Source organism: Canis lupus, chromosome 4 (genome assembly GCF_048164855.1).
Source record: "Canis lupus baileyi chromosome 4, mCanLup2.hap1, whole genome shotgun sequence".
NCBI classification, from domain to species: domain Eukaryota; kingdom Metazoa; phylum Chordata; class Mammalia; order Carnivora; family Canidae; genus Canis; species Canis lupus.
This window is the reverse complement of record NC_132841.1, coordinates 31,663,155-31,685,164: the sequence shown is the minus strand read 5'-3', so window position 1 is coordinate 31,685,164 and position 22,010 is coordinate 31,663,155. Positions and strand designations below refer to the sequence as shown.

General features: G+C 40.5%; 1 protein-coding gene across 7 annotated transcripts in view; it reads right to left on the bottom strand.

Moving 5' to 3' along the window:
* Positions 1-22,010, bottom strand: part of NRG3 (neuregulin 3) — a 1,035,395-nt gene that overhangs the window by 580,658 nt on the left and 432,727 nt on the right. For all 7 annotated transcript variants that reach the window (XM_072823803.1, XM_072823805.1, XM_072823804.1 and 4 more), the window contains exon 2: positions 6,582-6,711. In XM_072823803.1, the coding sequence (XP_072679904.1) occupies positions 6,582-6,711 (130 nt within the window). The remainder of the gene's footprint in view (positions 1-6,581; positions 6,712-22,010) is intronic.

Here is a 22,010-nt window from a genome sequence, read left to right as displayed (position 1 = left end):
ACGGTAAGAACCTTTGGCCCATTAACTTAAAAAAAATATGTTGTTATTCTCTATCAAATGTGTTTCTCTGGTGTTGCGCGTGGTATTTAAGCGGCCCTTTAAGAACACCAGTTGGGTCCCAGTGTAAACAGGTTAAATTAGAAGCAAACCAATGCCTAGGTGTCATCAAGCTGCAAAATTATGTTCACTGTGCTGTTATTCTTCGCTTTTTGAGCCACGGAGATTCTGCTGACAAACTTCATCCCCAGGAAGAGACCAACGGGTATCGCTTGGCTCATTTCTTCTTGTCAGGGCAATCAGTACACAGCCTGTTATGAACACGGCTATGGCGAATTAATTCAAATTATGTCTGGACTGTGGCAAACATTTTCGTGAACATTGGTCTGATGAACTTGAAAATCCTTGTGAGGCTCTTCGCCGTGTCTTCCAACCCCATTCTGCAGGGACTCTGCTGCTAGGCCTGGATTTAGAAATATTTCCGCCTCCATCACCTCTTGCCAACGGGGTTTGGGGACGTGTGCCAAACCCCACTTCCATTCTGCCTTGGGTCAACCATGGGGAATCATTAGCTGCAGCTCTCAGAGCACTTACTGGAGAGCCATTCGATAAAGAGGATCCTCAGCGGGTGAGAGAGCTCATGGGCCTCCGAAGTGACACAGCCAAGCACTGACAGGGAAGATCCTAATTTTATATAGTAAATCACTGGGAAATGGTTGCATTGTGTCCAGTCGATGCTCCTAAAAATGGAAGCTTTGTTTTCCAAACCTACTCAGGCAGAGTGAGACAAAGTAAGGAACAGCAACTCTTGGAAGGGCACCCCATCCTTTCACTTGCTTTCCTGGCTCCCCGAGTCCTGGGAGCATTTCACCCAGGTCTTTGCCCAGCCCTTTAACCCCTTTATGGAAAAACTGCCTCAGGCAATGGTTGTTATTGGCCTGCTTCTCTCTTTTCCTAGCAGTTCCATATTTCAAGTGATTCAAGCATCTTCAAGTGAATTGCTTGACAAATTTCCAAAATGATCGCCCCAGATCAAATTCAGCTCAAATGCTATCCTTTCCAAAGTTTTGAAAAACCATTTTTACAGCAAGGCTAGCGAAACATCTAATGAGCTTCAATTCAGGAGAAGCACATCCTTTTAACTTGAATTTGGCCTCAAAACATGTTTGGCCCAGTCAAATGCCTACCAATCTTTTCAGTTACAATGGCTACCTCTTTCACTGCAGTGAAATAGATTATAGATAGCACCATTTCCCAAGTTCTTAAAATTTCTAGAAATGACATAAAAATAAATATGTTAGAGAACATCCTGCTTTTATTCAGAATACAAGATATTCTTGATTCAACGAGTTTCTAGTGACTAGCTTTCCTTCACACCCAGCTTCATTTCTGTCGGGTATATCTTTCTATTATTTAATCCAATTTTATATGTTTTAAAACACATGAATTCAGCATGGAAAAGAATTAGCGTAAAGAGTATAAATGAATTATTAATAAGAGAGGGAACAGACACATTCACATAGACTTGGTAGTATTTAACCTGGAAGAGCTTAATTGAAAGTTCTCTTATCAGCCTAACAATAGTAAACTATAATGACCTTGATTTAACAGAGACAGGGACGCTATCTATCTTTCTTAGTGGAAAGATGAGAAGCAAGGGTCAAGTGTCTTAGCCAGGTATTACATAAATGAAATACATGTGTAATGTACAGATCTTAGAAAATTCATATGGTTTGAAGAAGAAAATAGCTATAAAACTATTAGTCTTTTTTACTAAATTCTTTTTTAGAACTGGATTGCTATTGTATGTTCTATTTTATAATATCACAATTTCCATATATGACATAAGAGCCATTTTCATGTCCTTAAAATATTATGAAAATTCCAGTGAGGTAGAATTCATCCAATGTGTAGATATATTCTAATTTATATACAAATTCAGAGGTTTTTCTCCTAATATAAAATAAATCCGTGGTAAATATTCTTATAAATAAATTTGCATATACATTTGTGTACACTACATTTTTAGAAACAGTATAAATACTTTGAAACATACTGAAAGGTTACATACAGAAGATATTTAACAAAATGTACTCCCTCAGGTAGTGAATGAGAATGTGCTTTTACTCTAACTCACCAAACTATTTGCTTTTAAAAATCATTAAGCTCCTGTGTGGTTCAGTGGGTTATGTGTCTGCCTTTGGCTCAGGTCACGATCTCAAGGTCCTGGGATCGAGCTCCATGTCGGCTCCCTGCTCAGGGGGAAGTCTGCTTCTTCCTCTCCCTCTACCCCTCCCCCTGTTAATGTTCTCTTCATTTCTCTCTCAAATAAATAAATAAAATCTTTTGTTTTTAAGATTTTTATTTATGAGAGGGAGAGAGAGAGAGAAGTAGAGACACAGGCAGAGGGAAAAGCAGGCTCCCTGCAGGAAGCCCGATGTGGGACTAGATCCCAGGACCCCAGGATCACGCCCTGGGTGGGAGGCAGCACTAAACCACTGAGCCACCCAGGGCTCCCCTAAATAAAATCTTTTGTAAAAAAAATCATTAAGGGTATACTAAGCAAAAATTTTAATTTGCATTTCTTTGTGAGGCTGAGTATTTTGCATGCTTAGTGGTTATCTGTATTCCTTCTTATGGGAAGAATTAAGTTCCCCTTATTGCCTACTTTCCTACTGAGACTTAGCTTTGGAATTACACTAGCTCATCTATGTGACTTCATCAGAATATTAATTCTTTGCCATATTTATTTACAGTTTATTGATAATTTGTCTATCTTTCAATTTTATTTCTGATTTATGGTATTCAGATCAAAATGCAATGTTGTGTCAGGCTGTTTATTTTTTCCTTCCATTGGTGTTTGTTCAAAAGGTCCCTTCAATTGCTGAGATAAATAAATATGTAATTTGATTTACTGTTTTCCTCAAGACATTTTTTTACTAATTACATTAATTCTTGAATTCATTAAAAACAACTTTTCACACAAAGAAGGAGGTAAAAGTCCAAATTTGATTTGTTTTGCCTGATAGCCAACAAAATTTACTGAGCAATCAGCCTCTCATTTTTCTTCTGATTTATGGATCTCTCCTTACTCTACAGTAAGTTCCACATCATACCAGGTTCTGCATTTACCAGTCCATCAGCCGATGATCTATGATTTTATAGCATATTTAAATTCAGTAGGATCAAGTTTGCCTATTTATTTTTCTTTAAAATCCCTTCTGTCAAGTAACTTTTAGAATCTTGGTATTGCTCTTAAATTTTCATTAGCTTGCTCTGTAATTTCTAAATACTATAAATGGCTTTCTGAAATATCTGAACAAACACTACAGAGTAAAAGAATAACAAAGAGAGAAATATAAAACCTCTCTCAAAAAAAAAATAAAACCTCTCTCATCTCAACATTCATGCTGTTAACATTTTTGAGCATATACTTTCAGGATCTCTATCAGAGATGATCTAGGTAGGCTTGCGTCTATTCTTCTGAGGCAAGTAAACAGAAAAGTGTTAGAGTCTGATCGATCTTTTTCAAGATAGAAAAAAAATTTAATTCATAGGATCACAACCATATATTTATCACAGGATTGCAATTGACTTTTAAATTACTAAAAAGTATAATCTTAATTTCTCTTAGATTTGTCACAAGTAAACCATTTAATGAGCTGGATTCACACAGATCCCCCTCTGTATATACTAAATTGTGTTTTATTTAACTTGAAACATGGCTAAGAACATATCGCAAAGATACCCCTGATAGCAGGCCAGTCACGGGAAAATACTTTCCCTTGTTTTTCTTACTTCCTGACAATGAACTGCTTCACTGACTCCAAGTACATTACAAAGTACAGCACCATTTAATTCCTAACTTCATTTCTGTATGTGTTTATTCAACAATATCTTGGTGATAGGAGGTGCTCAGTAAGCATTTGTTGGATGGAGAATGAATGAATGAAATATACTACTTAAATAGAGCACTATACAAAATAGCACATTATTAATAATTACACAGGAATTCTTAGAAGTGGCTAATGCAGGAACAAATGTAAGCTTTTTATTCACAGCAGAGCTCAGGAGATGAATAGTGGGCACATGCGATGTGTGATTTATTCATACACTCAAGTAGGAGATTTATAGGCATCTATTAACTGGCTCGAGTTCCAACTCTGTCCTAGGCTGGTCTTTTGTCATGATTAGCTATGTTGTGACTCTATGTTAAATAACAGGTTGTCTGTGTTGAAATATGCAAGAAATATGAAGACAGAAGGTCAAAATTATTATATATGTACACCGTTCCAGCTAAATCATAGATACATCTCTGCTTGTGTATGCAAAAAATTAGACATGTGGATATGCACAAAAGCAAAAGATATTTTTTCCAGACCTGAGATCCATTATCATAGACTGGATGTGTCTCCCAAATAAATAATATGTTCAAGTCCTAACCTCCAATAACTCAGAATGTGACCATATTTAGAGAGAGGGTCTTTACAGAGGTAAGTTAAAATAGGGTCATTAGAGTGGACCCTAATCCAGTATGACTGGTGTCCTTATAAGAAGAGGATCAATATAGACAAGTACAGAGAGAAGGAAATGAGAAGACACAAGGAAAAGATGGCCATCTATAAGCCAAGGAGAGAGACCTGCAAAGGTGCCCTTCAGTAATGACTCTCAGAAGGAAGCAACTCTGCCGACACCTTGAGTTCATATTTCTAGCTTCCAGAACTGTGATAAAATACATCCCTCTTGTTTAAACCACTCAATCTGTGATACTTTGTTAGAGCAGCCCTAGCAAATGAATACACCATGAACGAATACAGAAATATAGTGAGGCTGTATGTTGAAAAGGAATAAGAGTTATTTTTGTTATTTTCAACATTCTCCATTTTTGAAAAGATTAATTGTACCCACCTGCATATTGTGGTGGAGGCTGATCTGATCCTTCCTTTGGGTGAAACACCATCTCAAAAGTCACTGCTCTAGGTGAGACTTCTGATTAATCTCTCTACCAATCTCCCATCCAAGTACTAACCAGGCGCAACCCTGCTTAGCTTTCAAGATCAGACGAGATCGGGTGCGTTCAGGGTGGTATGGCTGTAGACCCCCTCCACCAATCGATTAGGAATTCAAACTTAATGGACTGCATTGCCCACTCCCCATGATGATCAAGGGGTCAGCATATGGTTGAGTATCTATGAGAGCCTGCATACGATTCATGCTTTGAATGGGTAGGTCACTCTTGGCTTCTCCCTTGAGGTCTTAAAGTCACTTATGTGCTTTCTACCTCCGCCTACACTGACCCAACAAATATAACAAAACAAGAGGGATGAGGGAAGGAGCATTCCCACTCCCCTTCATCCCCAACCTAATCCAACAAAAGACATAAGTGGGGTATACATTTTTTAAGTGAGGTAAATGTAATGGCACTCCTCAAGCGACATGGAAGCCGTGCTCTCAAGCATGAGGAATGGTCACAGTTTGGCTTATCCTGACTGAATGCATGGTGACTCTTACAGCGATTTGCCACTGTCACTTATCAGCTCTTCCAAACCTGTGCTGCCCCCTGGGAAAACTCATCTTCCTCATGGACTGAAGCTGGCTCTTAGAGTCAGGCAGGATTTGCCAACACGTTCTAAGCTCCTAACTATAAGACGCATTTCTCTGTGCCATCTTAATAAAACAACATGGAATGAAGTTTGTAATAGAGGAAAAAGTCAAAATTTTCCATGCTTCGTGATTCAGAATACTTAATCTAATAAGTGTGTCATATGAGAAGAGTAAATAAAGAGAAGGAAAGGGGTGTGGATATATATGTTCGCTGAAGCATATACAATTGCAAGAAAAAACAAATTACCAGAGTAGTGCTGGAAATAAAAGCTCAGTGGGAATTATTTTTTGGATGCTAATTTGATTCTTCTATGGAACCTTAAGGCTGCAGTGTCTACAAGTGCACTATTTATCTCCACTTGTTTTTATTTTTAGCATGTATATACCCTTAAGTCCCTAAAAACCTATTAAACACCTCCTGGTCTCTACTGGGAATCTTCCCCAAGTAGCTCTCTACCTAGACTATATAACAGGACTATGATTCCATTTACCACATCTTGCTGGAGAGTGTTTCATCAAGAGAGGTGTTAAAAAAATAATGAAATTAGTAAACGGGGGCAGAATCAAGATGAGCTCCGGGTTTCTGTGGACACAGTTATAATCTGGGATTTGGTTCACGATCAACACTGAGATGCCCGAGTTTAGACGAGCAGCAGGCTCTGCAGGGCCACAATGTGCAGTGCTGCAAATAGGGATGGTTTCTGAGCACAGGCCAACGTGCTTAAGTCCCGCAGCAAAAATGCAGGCCTCTCAGCTGGGAGGGATGATCCCATCTATTGGATTGGTAGACAGAAAAGCAAACCCTTCCTTGCCGAGGTAAAATCCAGATCTTGTCTATTTTAACTCCATTGTTCCCTTCCTCAAATACCAAAGACACCAGCCTTGGCCATTCCCACGTTAAGACTCATGATCCCGTCATCCCAGCAGCTGGGCCGCACACATCCTGCCCTCCCAGGCCAGGCCGGCCCCCAGGGGCTTACCGACAGTGCTTGTGGGATCCCGTCAGGGTTTCGATCACAAAGCACTCGCCGTCGTTGAGACAGTACGTGAGGTCCTTGTCTCGGCAGGGTTTGAAGTGCTCAGACCGCTCAGTGGAATATGTCGTTGTATCTGTCAAGGGAAGACACCAGAGATGCAGTCAGCGGCGCATCCCTCCACCACGAGGCCCCAGCACTGGCCTTGCAGCATTTGGACCTTTGCACCGAGGATGTTTCGTGGACACGGACCCCAGGCCTCCAGGGAGAGAGGACAGCTGTGCCAATGAAGAAATGCAACTGGATCTGACCACTTTACCACTGCATGCCCCCCGTCCCGTCCACATATTGAAAACTAGTCACCATGAGATGATCCTGGGGGCGCCTGTAGGAGGTGATCAGCTCACGAGTGGGATCAGCACCCTTACAGGAGAGGCCCCAGGGGCTCCCCCGCCCGCTGCAGTCATGGGAAGGTGGAAAGAAGGGAGCCCTCTGTGAACCACTGCATCTGCAGGCACCGTGATCGTGGCCTCGCCAGCTTCGAACACTGTGAGAAATGGCTTCTGTAGTTTGTGGGCCCCCCGATCTGTTAGAGCAGACCCCTGCCCCGACTCAGGCGGCGCTGTACTCGGGTGACTTATTGCTTCACTAGACATTAGCGCCTGGAATCCTTCTCTAAGGCCCAGCCGAGGACACAGTCAACAGTGGAAGCCGGATGGTTCTGCAAACTCCTCAAATCCACTTTCGTTAATTTCAATTTTGACAAACGTGTTGTATGAGAGATTGAAATGCCATCTCCTTCCCTTTCTTGTTACCCAATGTCATGGAACATCAATCAATGCAGAATGTGACCATTCTGTGGAAATCAATGTTAGTGTCTATGGGTCTTTTTGTTTGTTTTTAGCTACAGGTTTCATTGGCTAATGGCTGAATCAATTATTCTTTCACTTTTCCCGCCCTTTTCATATGTAATTAAGATGCAACATGTTCTGGATTCTGAAACAGAATCTCAAATGAAAAGAGTATTTCTAGTAAATACCTAACAGAATGCAATTATCGTCTTCTTAAAGCAGTATTTTAAACATTGGTTTTTAAAATCATAATCACTTACAATTTTTAAATTAAGCTGTATGTCCACATCCTCTTCCTCAATACGAAACTAGCTATAAGTACGTGCGATCAACTAGACACAGACTCAGTTGTCACATATTCTAGCCTCAGAGTTTTAAGCAAGTGAAGGATTTGCAGTAACTCCACTGTGACATTCAAGAAAAAAATACATTTAAAAAGTCAAAGAAGGGAGCATCAGGGTAGAACAATTGGTTAAGTGTCCGACTGTTGATTTTGGCTCAGGTCATGATCTGATGGTGACGGGATCAAGCCCAGAGCTGGGTTCTTTGTTGAGTGGGGAGTCTGCTTGAGATTTTCTCTGTCTTCTACTATCCCCTACCTACCCGGCTCATGATCTGTCTCTCAAATAAATAAATAAATCTTCTAAAAAATAAAATAAAAAGTCAAAGATGAATAAATGATTCTTCACTTAAACTCTTTTAATTTCCTTTACTTAGGGATGCCTCAGTGGCTCAGTGGTTCAGCATCTGCCCTTGGCTCAGGGCATGACCCCGGGGTCTCAGGATCCAGTCCAGCATCGGGCTCCATGCAGGGAGCCTGCTTCTCACTCTGCCTGTGTCTCTGCCTCTCTCTCTCTGTGTCTCTCATGAATAAATAAATGTAATCTTATTTTTTCCTTTACTTATATCTAGCTTGATAATCATGTTCAATAGCATGGGTTACTATACCTGCTTAGTAACTGGAAGTCACTATGAACCTCTTCTTGCTCATCAACCAAACTGAGCAGAAAGTGATTGCTCTAAAAGGAAAAATATTCATATGCTTCCCACGCCTATAATCCCCCCATCCCCATAGGAAAAACCCCAAATTCCTCAGAGAAGGACATAGGCCATGCGGAATCTTGCGCTCTGGTGTCATCTTCTTGTACCCGAAGACACGCAACTTCATTCCCAATTATTTTCCTATTTCCCCAAACAGCAGGAGCTGTCACACTTTCTCCTTCTTCCTGGACCATCTTTTCCTTTGCTGGAAGACAACCAGAAATCCTTCAGAGCTTCCATCACTTTCTCACGGTGTCTCCCTAGCATGTTTTATCACTCACATCACTGCATTCAACATTCAAGGCTGCAAGTAGCCACTCGTTCACATGTTTATCTGTGTCTTTAGTCTCTACGTTTCTTAAGGTCAGAGGTGGAGTCCTGAATCATAATGGGAGCTCAGTAAAAATGTCGCCAATAAATCTTGATCACTCTAACAGTGCTAACAGTTTAAATGCCATTGGTGAAATGCATGATCATTAAAGACATCATTATAATCATATAAAAGTTAATGCATATCTTACAAGTTAAATATAATTTCCTATCAATCTTCTCATTTTAGTATACCTATTTTAATTCATTTTATTTATTTATTCATGAGAGAGAGAGAGAGAGAGAGAGAGAGACAAGCAGAGGGAAATGCAGGCTCCACGCAGGGAGCCTGATGTGGGACTCGATCCCGGGACCCCAGGATCACGCCCTGGACCAAAGGCAGGCGCTAAACCGCTGAGCCACTCAGGGATCCCTAGTATTCCTATTTTAATATTGAGGAATATTGGGAAAACAAACATTGCCTTCAGATTCACATAAATCTTCACTCACATACTGCTCATATAACGTAGGCATGGAAAAAGCCCACTTCTAACATCCTCCTTTTTGGTGGCACCACAGGAACTTCTTTTTCCACTTCAAAATATCTGTTAATACTTTGGCACGAAATAAAGGCTCTGCAAAACAGACACATTTTCTATGTTCCAGGAGATATCCTCTACAGAGAAGATCTGTTATTCAAGACAATTTGCAATAAATAGTTACACGGAATCAATCTCTCTTTCTACTGGAAATATTTAAAATTCAAGAGCTCTGAGCAAAATATTCAATATGAAACACCACACAGTTGATTGCTACTCTGACTGCTGAAGTATATTAACTCATGATCAGTTAGTTAAGTTCTCCTTTAATTTCTTATTATCCATTTATTGATATTCACTGATCATTCCTCTAAGAACAGCTTTTCATTAACATAACCTACAGCATAAAAAGTGAGATCCTTATTTTATAATCAGTGGTTTTAACAAGCTACAGACTCCAAGAGCAATACAATGGCAAAGCAATTACAATCAATTAGTTTCCATCTGACAAGTGCTGTCTCCAGTGGTTACCTCCCCATCCTACCAACTGCCTTCCCCATCACGTTATCATCTATCAGCACATTACAGAGGCTCTAGACCCAAGTAAATGCCTCTGCAGAATTCCAAGGTGGGTGAGTACAGGGATGTCAGGCTGAGCATGTTCTCAGGTTTTCTATTTCCATAGCTCGGAGAATCCAAAACTTAATAAAAACACACATGGTTATTCCCTGCAATGACTTGGTTGGATTTTTTTAAAAACCCACCGCTGTTAAATATTTTTCATATCTTACTATAATAAACAGTAACAGAATGCCAGGCTTGAACCTTCTATCGATATACTGCAATCATCAATAAGTTTGAAACCTTAGGTTTACCTAAACATTTCACTATCTAGTGTCCATACATCACTACTCACCTCAAATCACAGAGGCACTGGGCAATGTAAGCACGATTCACCACGAGGTAAAATTTTACACTCGTAGGGCATCGTGCCAGATATGTCAGTGGAAAAATAGAAAAATTCCTTAATGGAATCACTAGGCTGTTATACTAACTCTAGGAACATCGACTCACTTCTGTAAAGTAGTAAAAAAATAAAATAAAATAAAATAAGTAAACTGTGCCGAGCCAGAGTTAGGCTCTCTGTCACTCATAAACAAACACAGCCCATCAAAGAGACAACAATAATTTTGGATGACAATTTGTGCATTTGTGACCTCCACAATTTGTGCATCTGCTCACGAGTGCATGTAGCTATATGTTTGGTTAATTGTCTAACATATAGACTATATTATAAACATCTAAAATTGAACATAAATGCAAATGAGAAAACAATAAAGTATGAGGTTTACTTCTTTATTTTCTTTCTGTCCCCTACGGTGACACAGTGTGCTCTAAAATATCCAGGTGAGCATCTTGTTCTGAGGAGAAAATAGAGAACATCTGGAAGAATGACATAATGGATATGCTCTAACTCCAGACTATTGTGACCCTAAATAACCCTTTGGGATGCCTTAACAATCCCACATCTGTAAACTTATCTCTCATCCGTATTATCTCTCATCTATAAACTTATCCAAGATTTTTGGAATATTTATATATTTATATATCTAAATATTTATATTTAGATATTCAAAACTGGTTTATATTGACAACAGTCTAACACACTAAACTAGCTACAGTATATGGTACTGTTTTGTTATGTAATTAAGATTCAAAGGGCGTCCTCTGTTTCTAGGAATGTAACTAGATAAATTGTTATAGAGGTTTCGATTGTCTTAAAAAAAATAATCACATGGATGAAGGTCCAGGCAAGTACACTAGGAGGGGCCCACTATTCCTATGAATTCTCATTTGATTTTCAAGGTTTTTTCTAACTTCAGAGCACCTCCTTCTCAGACATTATTCACTTAACCGCATCAGCCCATGAATCTCCCATCTGACCAGTCCCTGAACTCCTGAGGGGCAGAGGGATCTTCACATCTCTGACCCAAGGTCTTATGAATGGCCTGACACAGAGGTGAGCATAATAGGTGTTTACAGAAGAATGACCTTTTTTATACATGAGCATTTTTCTAAAGGTTCTGTATTGACAACCGCACATGCTTTTCATAAAAGAAAACTCCACCTGAATAACTGGTCAGAAGTTAGGACTCCAGAAAAACTTCAAAAGCAATTTAGGTAAAGTGTATAGAAACTGATGAGAGGAGGGAAAAATCAACTCCATGGGAAGAGGGGCTGAGACAGAAGAAAAGATTAGGGATGATATTCTAAAAGAGAGGACAAAGGAATGTTAAATGGAAGATGAATGGAGATGGTGCTAAGGATGGGCCTTCCAAGCACCATGACCTAAGTGCAAGGTCTCAGGCCAAGAAGCATAGTTGTTGGCATGAGGTCCTCATGCCCATTCACTTGGGACCACAGAGGCTGTGTACAATTATCCAGACCACTCATCTGGCACTTGTTATATATAGTTTAATGTGTTTTCTTATATTTTTATGGGTTTTGGTCTCTATCCCTAGGGAGGTCAGGGAGAGTGCTTTGCTTTTTAAGATTTGTATTCTTTCCACACCATGTAGCATACATAGTAAGCAATCAGTACAGTAATTAAACGCACAGTGGGAAGTAGTGCGGGTTAATTCATTAAAGCAAAAAATGGGAAGAAAATGTAAGGCTGGGAAGCAGAAATCCCTGCAGATTTTGCAATGAAAGTTAATTTTTTAATGAATTAACACAATGACTGGTTTTCCCCCTTAAGCACTAAGTTGAACCTGAATATTACTTATTGAGGCTTTCTTTGTTGCCAGCACAACACTGCACACTGTGGGAACACACATTTTGTTGCAGGAACAAGAGCACTAACTAGACTATTACAGATAATAATTGCAGTAGATAATCAAAATAAAGGGAGAGCCTAATTTAGGCCATAGTTATCTCTGAAGGCTTCCCAAAGGGTTGGCCTTGGAGCTGGGTCTTGAATGGGCATGATTTAATTGGCGCAGGGAAAGTAACTCTAGTTATGAAGAGCAAAAACACCTAAGGAAGGGAAATGATGACCTGCAGCATAAACCCCACACACGTCCACATACTCCCTCGCTTACAAATGTCAGAGTCATCAACCCGGTTTTTCCTTCCCCCACTGAGTTCATGAGAATGATCTAAGAAAAGTTAAGATGCAACCTACAAGCTTTTAGGATTAGCAAAATACCTTACAGGCTAGACCCCATTTAAATACAGTCCTGGACTCTGGCAGAGGCTTCCACGGGCATGGTGTAAATGAAACCTGCTGCCATGCATTACAATTCCCAGCTGCATCTCCCCTTTATCGGGCACCTGGTGAGAAGCACTGGCAGGAGACTGAGTTATAAAATATTTAATGGTTAAGGAAAATTGCAAGAAGAATGCAGTGGTGCTTGAAAAGGAAACAAACCATTCCTCCACCGGCAAGAGCAAAGACAGCTTTCTTCCTGCTGCCAGAGATCACACATTGCCCACTCTGCTGGCATGGGACAGATGGGGGGCGTGGGGCAAGGGATCTAAAAGTTCAGCTGAGTCACGGGGCCACTGTGAGAAGGGACAGTTCCCGATGCATCCCCGAGCCATCCGTTCCCATAACAAGTGTAGAAAGGACCTTTATTAAATTTGCATGACATACCTGCCACCTTACAGTTTGAAATCTCGTTTCTAAAAACTGCCCCAGTTTCAATAAGCCTGTGCGACACAGCTTGTCCAATAAAAATGCATTTATTTGGAAATTGCAGAGTTTATCCTCCAGCTGAACGTATTCCCTTCCACCTGCCTGCATACACACGCCTGCACAAACCGCTTTCAGCTGTAAGAGGTGTCATAGCAGCTCCCGTCCCCAGAGCCCTTGTCTCGTCACAGGCCGTCGGGCTTCTCCAGGCCCTCCACTACGTGCTTCACAGACATCATCTCTGCTCCCCATGTCACTCCACTGAAACGGTCCAGTCCGTGTCACTGGTCATCTGCAAACCCAGTGGCTACTGACATATTTTTTTCTCATCTTGTTTGAACTCTCAGGAGCACCTTAGCCACTTCCACCTGGACAAAACACCTTCCCCTGACTCCCGTGTTATCACACAATGTGATTTTCCTCTTGCTTTTTTTTTAGTCTTTGCCACCTGCCTCATGTAACTTTTACTGAAAAGACAGATGGCTTAAGAACCAGTCTTCAAATAATTCTTAACTCACACTCTACACTGTGCTAATCATTTCCCATTAGTTATTTTTTGGCTTTAAATAGCACTATGAATTTATGCTGTATTTGCTTTCTTCATTTTACAAATGGAGAAATTGAGTCTTAGAGAGTTCTCTTATTGACCCAAGGTCATACGGCTCTTGGCTAGTAGCTTCCGGACTCAAACCAATGCAGCTTGACTGGTCCTACTACACTGCTTCCCACAGACACCTCCCCCGCCCCCACCTTTCTCTCTGTTTTTTTTTTTTTTTTTTCTCCACTTTTGCCTATCCCCCAAGTGAATGCTATTCCGGGTGTGGTCCTCAGACCAGCAACATCAGCCTTATCTGTAATAATTCATGAGCCCTGTCCCAAACTTACTGCATCAGAAACTGGAAGCGAGTGGTGGGATGCTCTCTTACAAGCTCTCCAGGTTGCTCCCTGAGAACCAGCTGCTTTGGATGATGTTTGATGATCACCTACAGGCCAGTAACTCTCAAAGTTAAACCTCCAGCCCGCTGGCTTTTCTGAACTCAATCTGCCCACCTTTCCCTTCCTAACAGATATCTCAAAGGCACCTAAAGACAAACTTGTAGAAAATCCAAGTCTTGCTCTTCTTCCACAAACCTATCCTTCCTCCACCAACTGATCCTACGACTCAACTATCACACCAATGATCCCATTGACTCTGCTCTAGCTATGGACAGATTTACTCTGATTACTCCTGCCATTTCCATATGACTTATTAAATATTTTGAATATCACCTCTGTGCATACTTGACAGGCAAGATATCTGAATCTGGGAGAAAGTCACTGAATAAACAAACATATAAATATTTATTAGAGATGTAGGACTCTTTAATTTTTACTTGAAACCCATAAGTATAAAAAAAATACCTTGATCTTTAGCAGTCAGCCTCAGGTCCATTCCCATAATCATAGATATGTTTCTTTTCTTTAAGATTTATTTATTTATTTGAGAGAGAAGAGCATGAGCATGAGGAGGAGAAGAGCAGAAGGAGAAGAGAATCTCAAGCAGGCTCTGGGCTGAGCGAGGAGCCCAACGCAGGGTCTCATCCCACAACCCTGAGATCATGAGCAGAGACCAAGAATCAGATGCTTAACCAACTATGCCCCCTAGGCAGCCCAAACATAGATTTTTTTTTTTTATCATTTAGCTCTAAACACATTATTATAGATATGGAGGTAGGAGGTAGTATTATAGATACACGAGGTAGTGTTTACTTTATGCTGAACGTATGTGTGTGCTGGTGTTGTTGGTATCATCATTACTGTTATGACCATTATGATACCTAGAAAGCATGCCATTAAGCATCTACTACATGACGGGTCCTGAGATAAATTCTAGGACTATAGAGATGGCCCCTAGGAGCTCAAAGTTTAGTTTGGGTAAAGGGTGGGGTGGAGACATGTAAACAGCGACACTGCAATTCTGAGTGGGATCAGAGTACTAGAGGCAGGAATGAAGACTTGCTGAAGTTCCAAATGCTGACAGCTACTTCTAACCTAAGGATTTTGGGGAAGACTGCAGTAGGAGTTCACATTTCACATTAACAGCTAGAACTGTTTTGCTGGGCAGGCACCAGTTGGCGTGGATAGGTCGAAGGAACAGCAGATAGAAAGTCAAGGGGCCTAATTTTGTCCAGTGCTACTGGAACCCAAGGAATGTGAGAGAGAGAGAGACAGGAGAGTGAAGTCCCAGGGGGTCTTTTATGTTTGGCACATATGGGGAAACAAGTGAGGAAGTGTAATTTTGTATAATGAGAACACAATGGGAGTTTTAGGCAGCTCAAGTGTGCTATCAAGGTGAGTGGGTCACCTGCTGACTTGCAGAAGCCTCTCAGTGGAGCTCAGGGAGACTGGATGGGGGCTGCTGCAAGGGGCTCCCAGCCACTGTATGTCACATGAAGGTGTATCTGAGAAATAAACAGCTGTAGAGAATGGAACATTGTCCCCGGCATGGACGGCAGTCCCATTTGGAAAAGCATTCTTGCACGGTGAATCAAATCCCAGTTGCACATTGCTTAGGGAACATAGTGTGGAAAGCCGAGCTGGGTGATTCAAGTCTAAAATAGCACCTCATTAAAATTCTCTGATGCACCTGACTTAGAAGATAAGGCAGGGACCTGAAGTCCGTTAGCTGAGGTCTCTATGCTGGAGAAGCTTGAAGGCCTCACCCCGGTAATCTCAGTACTCTGTCTTCCTTCGGGAATCAAGATTAGCCAATTACCTGCAAAGGCTCAAGTTCTTTCCTCGGCTGATGATACTGGAATTTCTAAGCAGTTATAATGCCACTTGTCATTTCTAATGCTACTGCTCATGTGTAAGTAAGGGAAAGTTTGAAAAAGTGGCAAATGATCCCTCTGGCAGCTGGACTGTGACATTTCCAAATGACCACATGCTATTCCACCAAGTATTCTGGACTTTATTTGGCACCAGACAGAAGACAAGACCACTTTGCAAAAACATATCTAGGTATATGCCCCTCTTCTGATGCAGGTTAAGTGACCGCTGCTTCCGTGTCAGTAATAGGCTTTCCTATAATCCTCTTGCATCCTGGATCTTTAAGCTACTCATTCACAGTAATATACTCCTACTTTCCTGAGCCTATGGGGTCGTGGGCTCACAATGCAAATTAACCTGGCAAAGCGGTTCAATTAGAAGAAATGAAGCCTCTGAGGGGATTTTTAAAAATCTCATCTCTAATTGGTGAAAATCTAGAATTCAGGGTTGGTGTGGTATCTTAGTCCATTTGGGTTACTGTAACAGAGTACCATAAACTGAGTGGCTTATATACAACAGAAATCTGTTTCTGACAATTCTAAGAGTCTGGGAAGCCCAAGATCAAGTTGCCAGCAAGTTTGACGTCTGGTGAGCGCTTCCTGGTTCATGGATGACAGACTCCTTGCCATGTCCTCACATGGTGAAGGAGCGTCAGGGAGCTCTCTGGGCTCTCTCTTACAAGAGTGCCAGTTTCATTAGGAGACCTCCACCCTCATAATCTAATCACTCCTCCAAAGACCACACCTTCCAACACTATTACTGGGTGTTACTGTTCAACACATGAATTGGGGGGGCATAACTCTTCGGTCTATAGCATATTTTCATTCAATAAATACTTATTGAATAACTATCAGGCAGCTGGTGATGGGCTAGTTACTGGGAACACACACCACACACACACACACACACACACACACACACACCCGCAAATAAAGAAAAACCACATTCCTGTCTTCCAAAAACCTATGGTCTATGGAACAAACAGATGAAAATAACAAAGGTTATTATTTTTCATGGTGACTCAGAGAATTTTCCCTAGGGTGAGACTCATTTTTGTTAGCTTTAATAAATCAGCTCAAATACAGGGTTTCCCAGTCCTGAGCGTCGTCATCTGTGGTTCAAGGCTCTCAGTAGCCATCAAAATGTCTCTGCTTGAAATAATGAAAGACAAAGAGAGCACATCTAGAGGACTAGGATCTTGTCCCAAGTGGGGGACACACCCGTGAGACAAGCCCTGCCCTTGGCAATAGACCTGAAAGATTTTGTAGGGAAGAGGACTATCTAATGGGAATGTAGCTTTTGCCGAATGTTTCATTGTCTCATAATATGTGCCCTGGAGGAAATCTAGGGACCACTGTGAGAGTGTGGGGAGCAAGTGGCCCCCTTCAGAGAGGAGGGTGTGTGCAAAGGCCTCAGGGGACCTGCACAAGGACCATTTGACAGCTGTGGCCTATACACTGAAAATGAGGGGTAGGTATTGTGTATGAGGTGAGGACAGAGACAGACAGGGGCGTGGAAATGTTTTGGTCGTCATGATAAAAGCCAGGAAAAGCTACTAAATGATTTGCCAGAAAGAAATGACCAATCATTATGTATTTCTGCACAATTATGTAAACTGATTATCATGTGGATAATTCATTGTGGGGCAGCAATCATACATGTAGACAGGCCTGTATGGCATATTCTAGGTGGGGAAGAAAGGGTAGATCCCAAAGAGCTTTATGAAGTATAATTGCCAGTATTTTGGTGATTCATGTGGAAGATGAGGAGTAGATGGCCATGAAGTTGACCTTAATTCTTTGGTTTCTGGATGAATCCTGAGGAAGTTTGGGAACCTTGGTGTAGGGCATCTTGGATGTCATGCAGAGACTTCATTCAGGGGGATCTGAGCAGTGGTTATTACCAACTAGAATAAAACAACCACAATATTTTAAGTTAATACAATTAACAAAGCACACTGTGGTCTATCAGACCTGCTCATGGTCTGTCTTTTAGAGGTCTTAGTTGTAACAATGGCAACTAGACAATCTTAGGACTAAACAGAAACCTTAGAAGTCAAAATGTGATAATAATGCTTGAATAAACCTATTTTTAGATTTGATTATTATCTTCATTTTGCAGAAGAGAAGCTGAAGCACAGACCAAAGAATATTCTTGAGATTTCACAGCTATAAAATGGAAAGGAAGGAATTACACCCAAAGATGCCTAACTCCATAATGCTTATTCTTCAGCATTCCACACCTCCACCTGCTCTGAGTCTTGGACTTTTTCAAGGTGTATATACTCAAGCCTCTCCTTGCCAAATTCCATTAGTCACCCTATTATGAGAAAATTTAAGAGCAATTGGGAAGCTATATTTTTCAGTAACCCATTCATGTTCTCACCCATCCACCCAATACCCATCGATCTGAGCATACAATGAAACACTGAGTAAGGGAGGTACTGGGAGAAGGTAGGTGGGTACAAAAACTAAAACAAAGACAGTGCTTGACACTGGGAATTTCTATTACTGTCACTTTCAAATTTCCTTTTCATGCTATTATGGCTTTGAAATAATGTCTAAACATTGACACGATTCTCCAAAATTCTTCATAAAAATGAACATCATTCACTTCACTTATTTAAAAACTTATTTCTCCCCCTTAATATCTTTGGCTTTTATTGAGATCTTTTATTTTCATGTTCAGAAATCCAAGCAATTCCTTCTCGATATGAGTTATGAGAAAGGCATGGGCACGGCAGTTCGTTTGAGCATTGTGGGCCTGGCCCTGAACCCCTGCTCGTGCATTTGCTCACTATGTCAAATGTCTGAAGAGAGTTCAAAGAAAGAGCTGCTCTGTCAGCAGCATCCTGGTGCTTCATGGTCATATCTACATAAGAAGGACTTAGAAAGTGGGCTGAGGTGGGACTTAGACCCATCTTAATTCTGCTTTTGCACAAAAAAAAATGTGTTTCTACTTCTATCATGGGCTTACTTGGGATTCTTTGAGAGACTGAGTTTATAACCACCTTTCTACTCTGTTTCTACAACTTTGGCTTTCTCATATTTCACATTCAGGAGAGATCATAGAGTATTTGTCTCTGTATCTGACTTATTTTACCGAGCACAATGCCTTCAATCCCGATCCCTACTCCAGCCAACACCTCCAACATCCCTAGGAATTTTGTCTATAATTCTGAGTGTGAAGCGAAGTCAATGAAGAGAAATTTCCCAAAGAAAATGTCAGAGACTTCAGGGAGTTCTTACGCCACTGCCTGACTGCAAAAATTATGAAAATTGTACTGAAGGACCAGAAAAGACTAACACATAGTTCTTCGAGTACAAGGACTATGTCTTGATTCAAGCTGTCTTGTATTTGCAGCCCCCACCTTAGCTAGCAGATTGCTAGATACACAAGAAAAGATAAAGAAATGTTAAATGAAGTGGAACAGATACAAATTCCTAGAAAGCATGGCAAGGAGAAGCTTGCCCAAGGAGGAAAGGAAATGCAAATATGCAACCAAAGCCACAGGGCTAAGAAGATATGAAGGGACAGAAGAAACACAGTAAAAATGAAAAGAGTTTCTGGGAATGTAAGACATTTGAACTTCAACATATCCCCACTTAAAAAGGCTAAAGAGAAAAGACCCAAAAAACACTGACTAAATATATAGGAAATCGACATTGCAGTGTTAACCCCTAAAATGCCACCACATCTGTTCAAAAGAGACAAACTAAAATTCATTTAGTCACTAGGCCATTTATCATGGTTAACAACCTCCAGGTCTTAGGAATATGCAATCCAGTTACAAAACAATTACATTTTCCCCAAATCTCCTCTACATCACTCATTTAACTGCCTTAAAAAGTCTCAGCCCCTGTGACCCCGTCCATTCTCTAACAGTGTGGGGCACATCCCAAGCACAAGGAGGAAATGAAAGGCTTGTTTCTTTGTCTCACGTTAGAACTCAGTGCTGTGGTCTCCATATGTACAACCAAGTCTGAGTAGACTTAAAACCCAACCTAATGCTCTGCAATGTATGTTTGCGAATACGGGTTTGCATCCCAACTTTGCTACTTGGACATTTTGAACATGAATAAACTGAATACATGAAAATGTATAATTCACGGGGTTTCTTGAAGCCTAAATGAGAAAAAGGAACATTGCTCCAGAGTGGATCTTGTCAAGAGTTGGGCAGCAAGCACATTGTTCCCTTCTTTCCCTTTTACTAAGTAAGTCAACACATATTTATTAAGCATCACCTAATATCCAATTCCACAATGTCTCCGTATGATGCCAATTAAAATCATGCATTAATTTAACAATCTATCATTGAACATCTACTCTAAGACTCTTAGGTACTGTACTAGTGCCTGGGGTAGAACTGAGGAACTCAGTACTGAGATCATAAGGCATGTGTCTGTGTCCCAGGAACTACCAGGCACGTGTGACTATCAGGTGCCTGGTCCCTCCTGCTAAGTGCCGGGCAAGGGAAGAGGGTGGCAAGTGTACTTACAGCACCCAGAGTCTGTGGTCTCCTTAGCACTTGTCTGGAGACTGCATGGGGCCACAGAATTTCAAATATAAAGATGTTCCCCTCAGGGCAGTTTGTGGGTTTCCCATTGGCTAATGAAGAGACTGGATTACATACACAGTGAAATGCCTCCAGAAACATGATGATGTCACAAGTGTGCAGCCTGCAACTTAACTATCCCTTTGATCTCAGGACAATAATTGAGACCTTTCTGCATTATTCTTCAAACGGCTTTCTTTATGTTTTTGTCTTTTTCCAGGGAAGGGAGAGACTTCGTTTCATTCAATCATCACTGTCTTACTAATCTGTGGAAATGCAGATGAGAGATGGATTGTTAGGATACACATGGCACAAAGGAAAGATCTATAGGTTTTGTTTGACTCCTGGCTTTACCATATCCACCTGCTTTTCAGCAAGTCCTTAATTTTTATAAATTTTATCTATAAAATGTGATTATAATATTACTTATTATTCATTGTCATAATAATTGAAAGGGCCCAATGCATTATTGACTTCTAGGAAATATTAATTTTATCTTATGTCTTTTCTTCTTTAAAACTTTTCCATTTGATTAGAAACTTCTCCAAAAGGGGGGAAATATATATATATATATCAAACACATCATTCAACATAATTAGTCATCATGGAAATAAAAATCAAAACCATAATGAAATACCACTTCATTCCCACTGGAATGGACAAGAACGACTGCTGGCAAAGAGAATGTAAAGAAGCTGGGAACCTGATACCCTGCTTGTAGGACAGAAAAATGGTGCAGATGCTTTGGAAAACAGCTTGGCGATTTCTCAAAATGTTAAACAGAGGTACCATATGAACTAGCAAGTCCACTCTTACATGTGTAACGAAGAAAATTGAAAACAAATTCTCATGTAAAACAAATATTTATACTTGCATATGAATGTCCACAGAAGCATTATTTGTAGACAAAAAAAAAAAAAAAAAAAAAAAGGAAGCATCAAGTGATCCATGGATAAGAACATGTGGTGTATCCAGACAATGGGATATTACTCACCAATGAAAGCAGTAAAGTACTGATATATGTGACAGCACGGATGAAACTTGAAGGCATTATGCTTAGTGGGAGAAGCTAGACATAGGGTATATCATGATTGCGTTTATATGAAACGTCTAGAATAGGCAAATCCATGGAGACACGATGTAAATCAGTGGCTACAGAGGGTGGGATGAGTGAAAACTTTCCTTCCCTGTCTTTCAATCTTGGGTTTTTTAATATTCCCTCTTTATTTCCAGTTTATTAACAGGTGAAAAATATTATTCTGTGAAAAATAATCACAGTCCTATTTCATGCTATGCCTTTGAAAGAAAGGGAACATACACTGCAAACCATTAGAGAAAAAAGAAGGAAAACCCATCATGTACTTGCCCAAAGCTCCTTGCATTATTGACAAAACTTTACTCCCAGACCTCTGTTTCAGAACAAATATTGTTTTGAGAAAATTGGTCCATTCTCTGTGCCTGTTGGAAAGCAATTAAAGCTGAAATCAAATAACTATAATCATCTGTTCATTTCCGACCCTTATCTCTCCATTTGCAGAAAGAGCTGTTATGTATTAAAGTGTTTGTGGATCATTCAATAATTTAGGTACTAGGGAAAATGGTGGTTTTTGAAAGCAGTGCTGAGACAATTTGGAATTT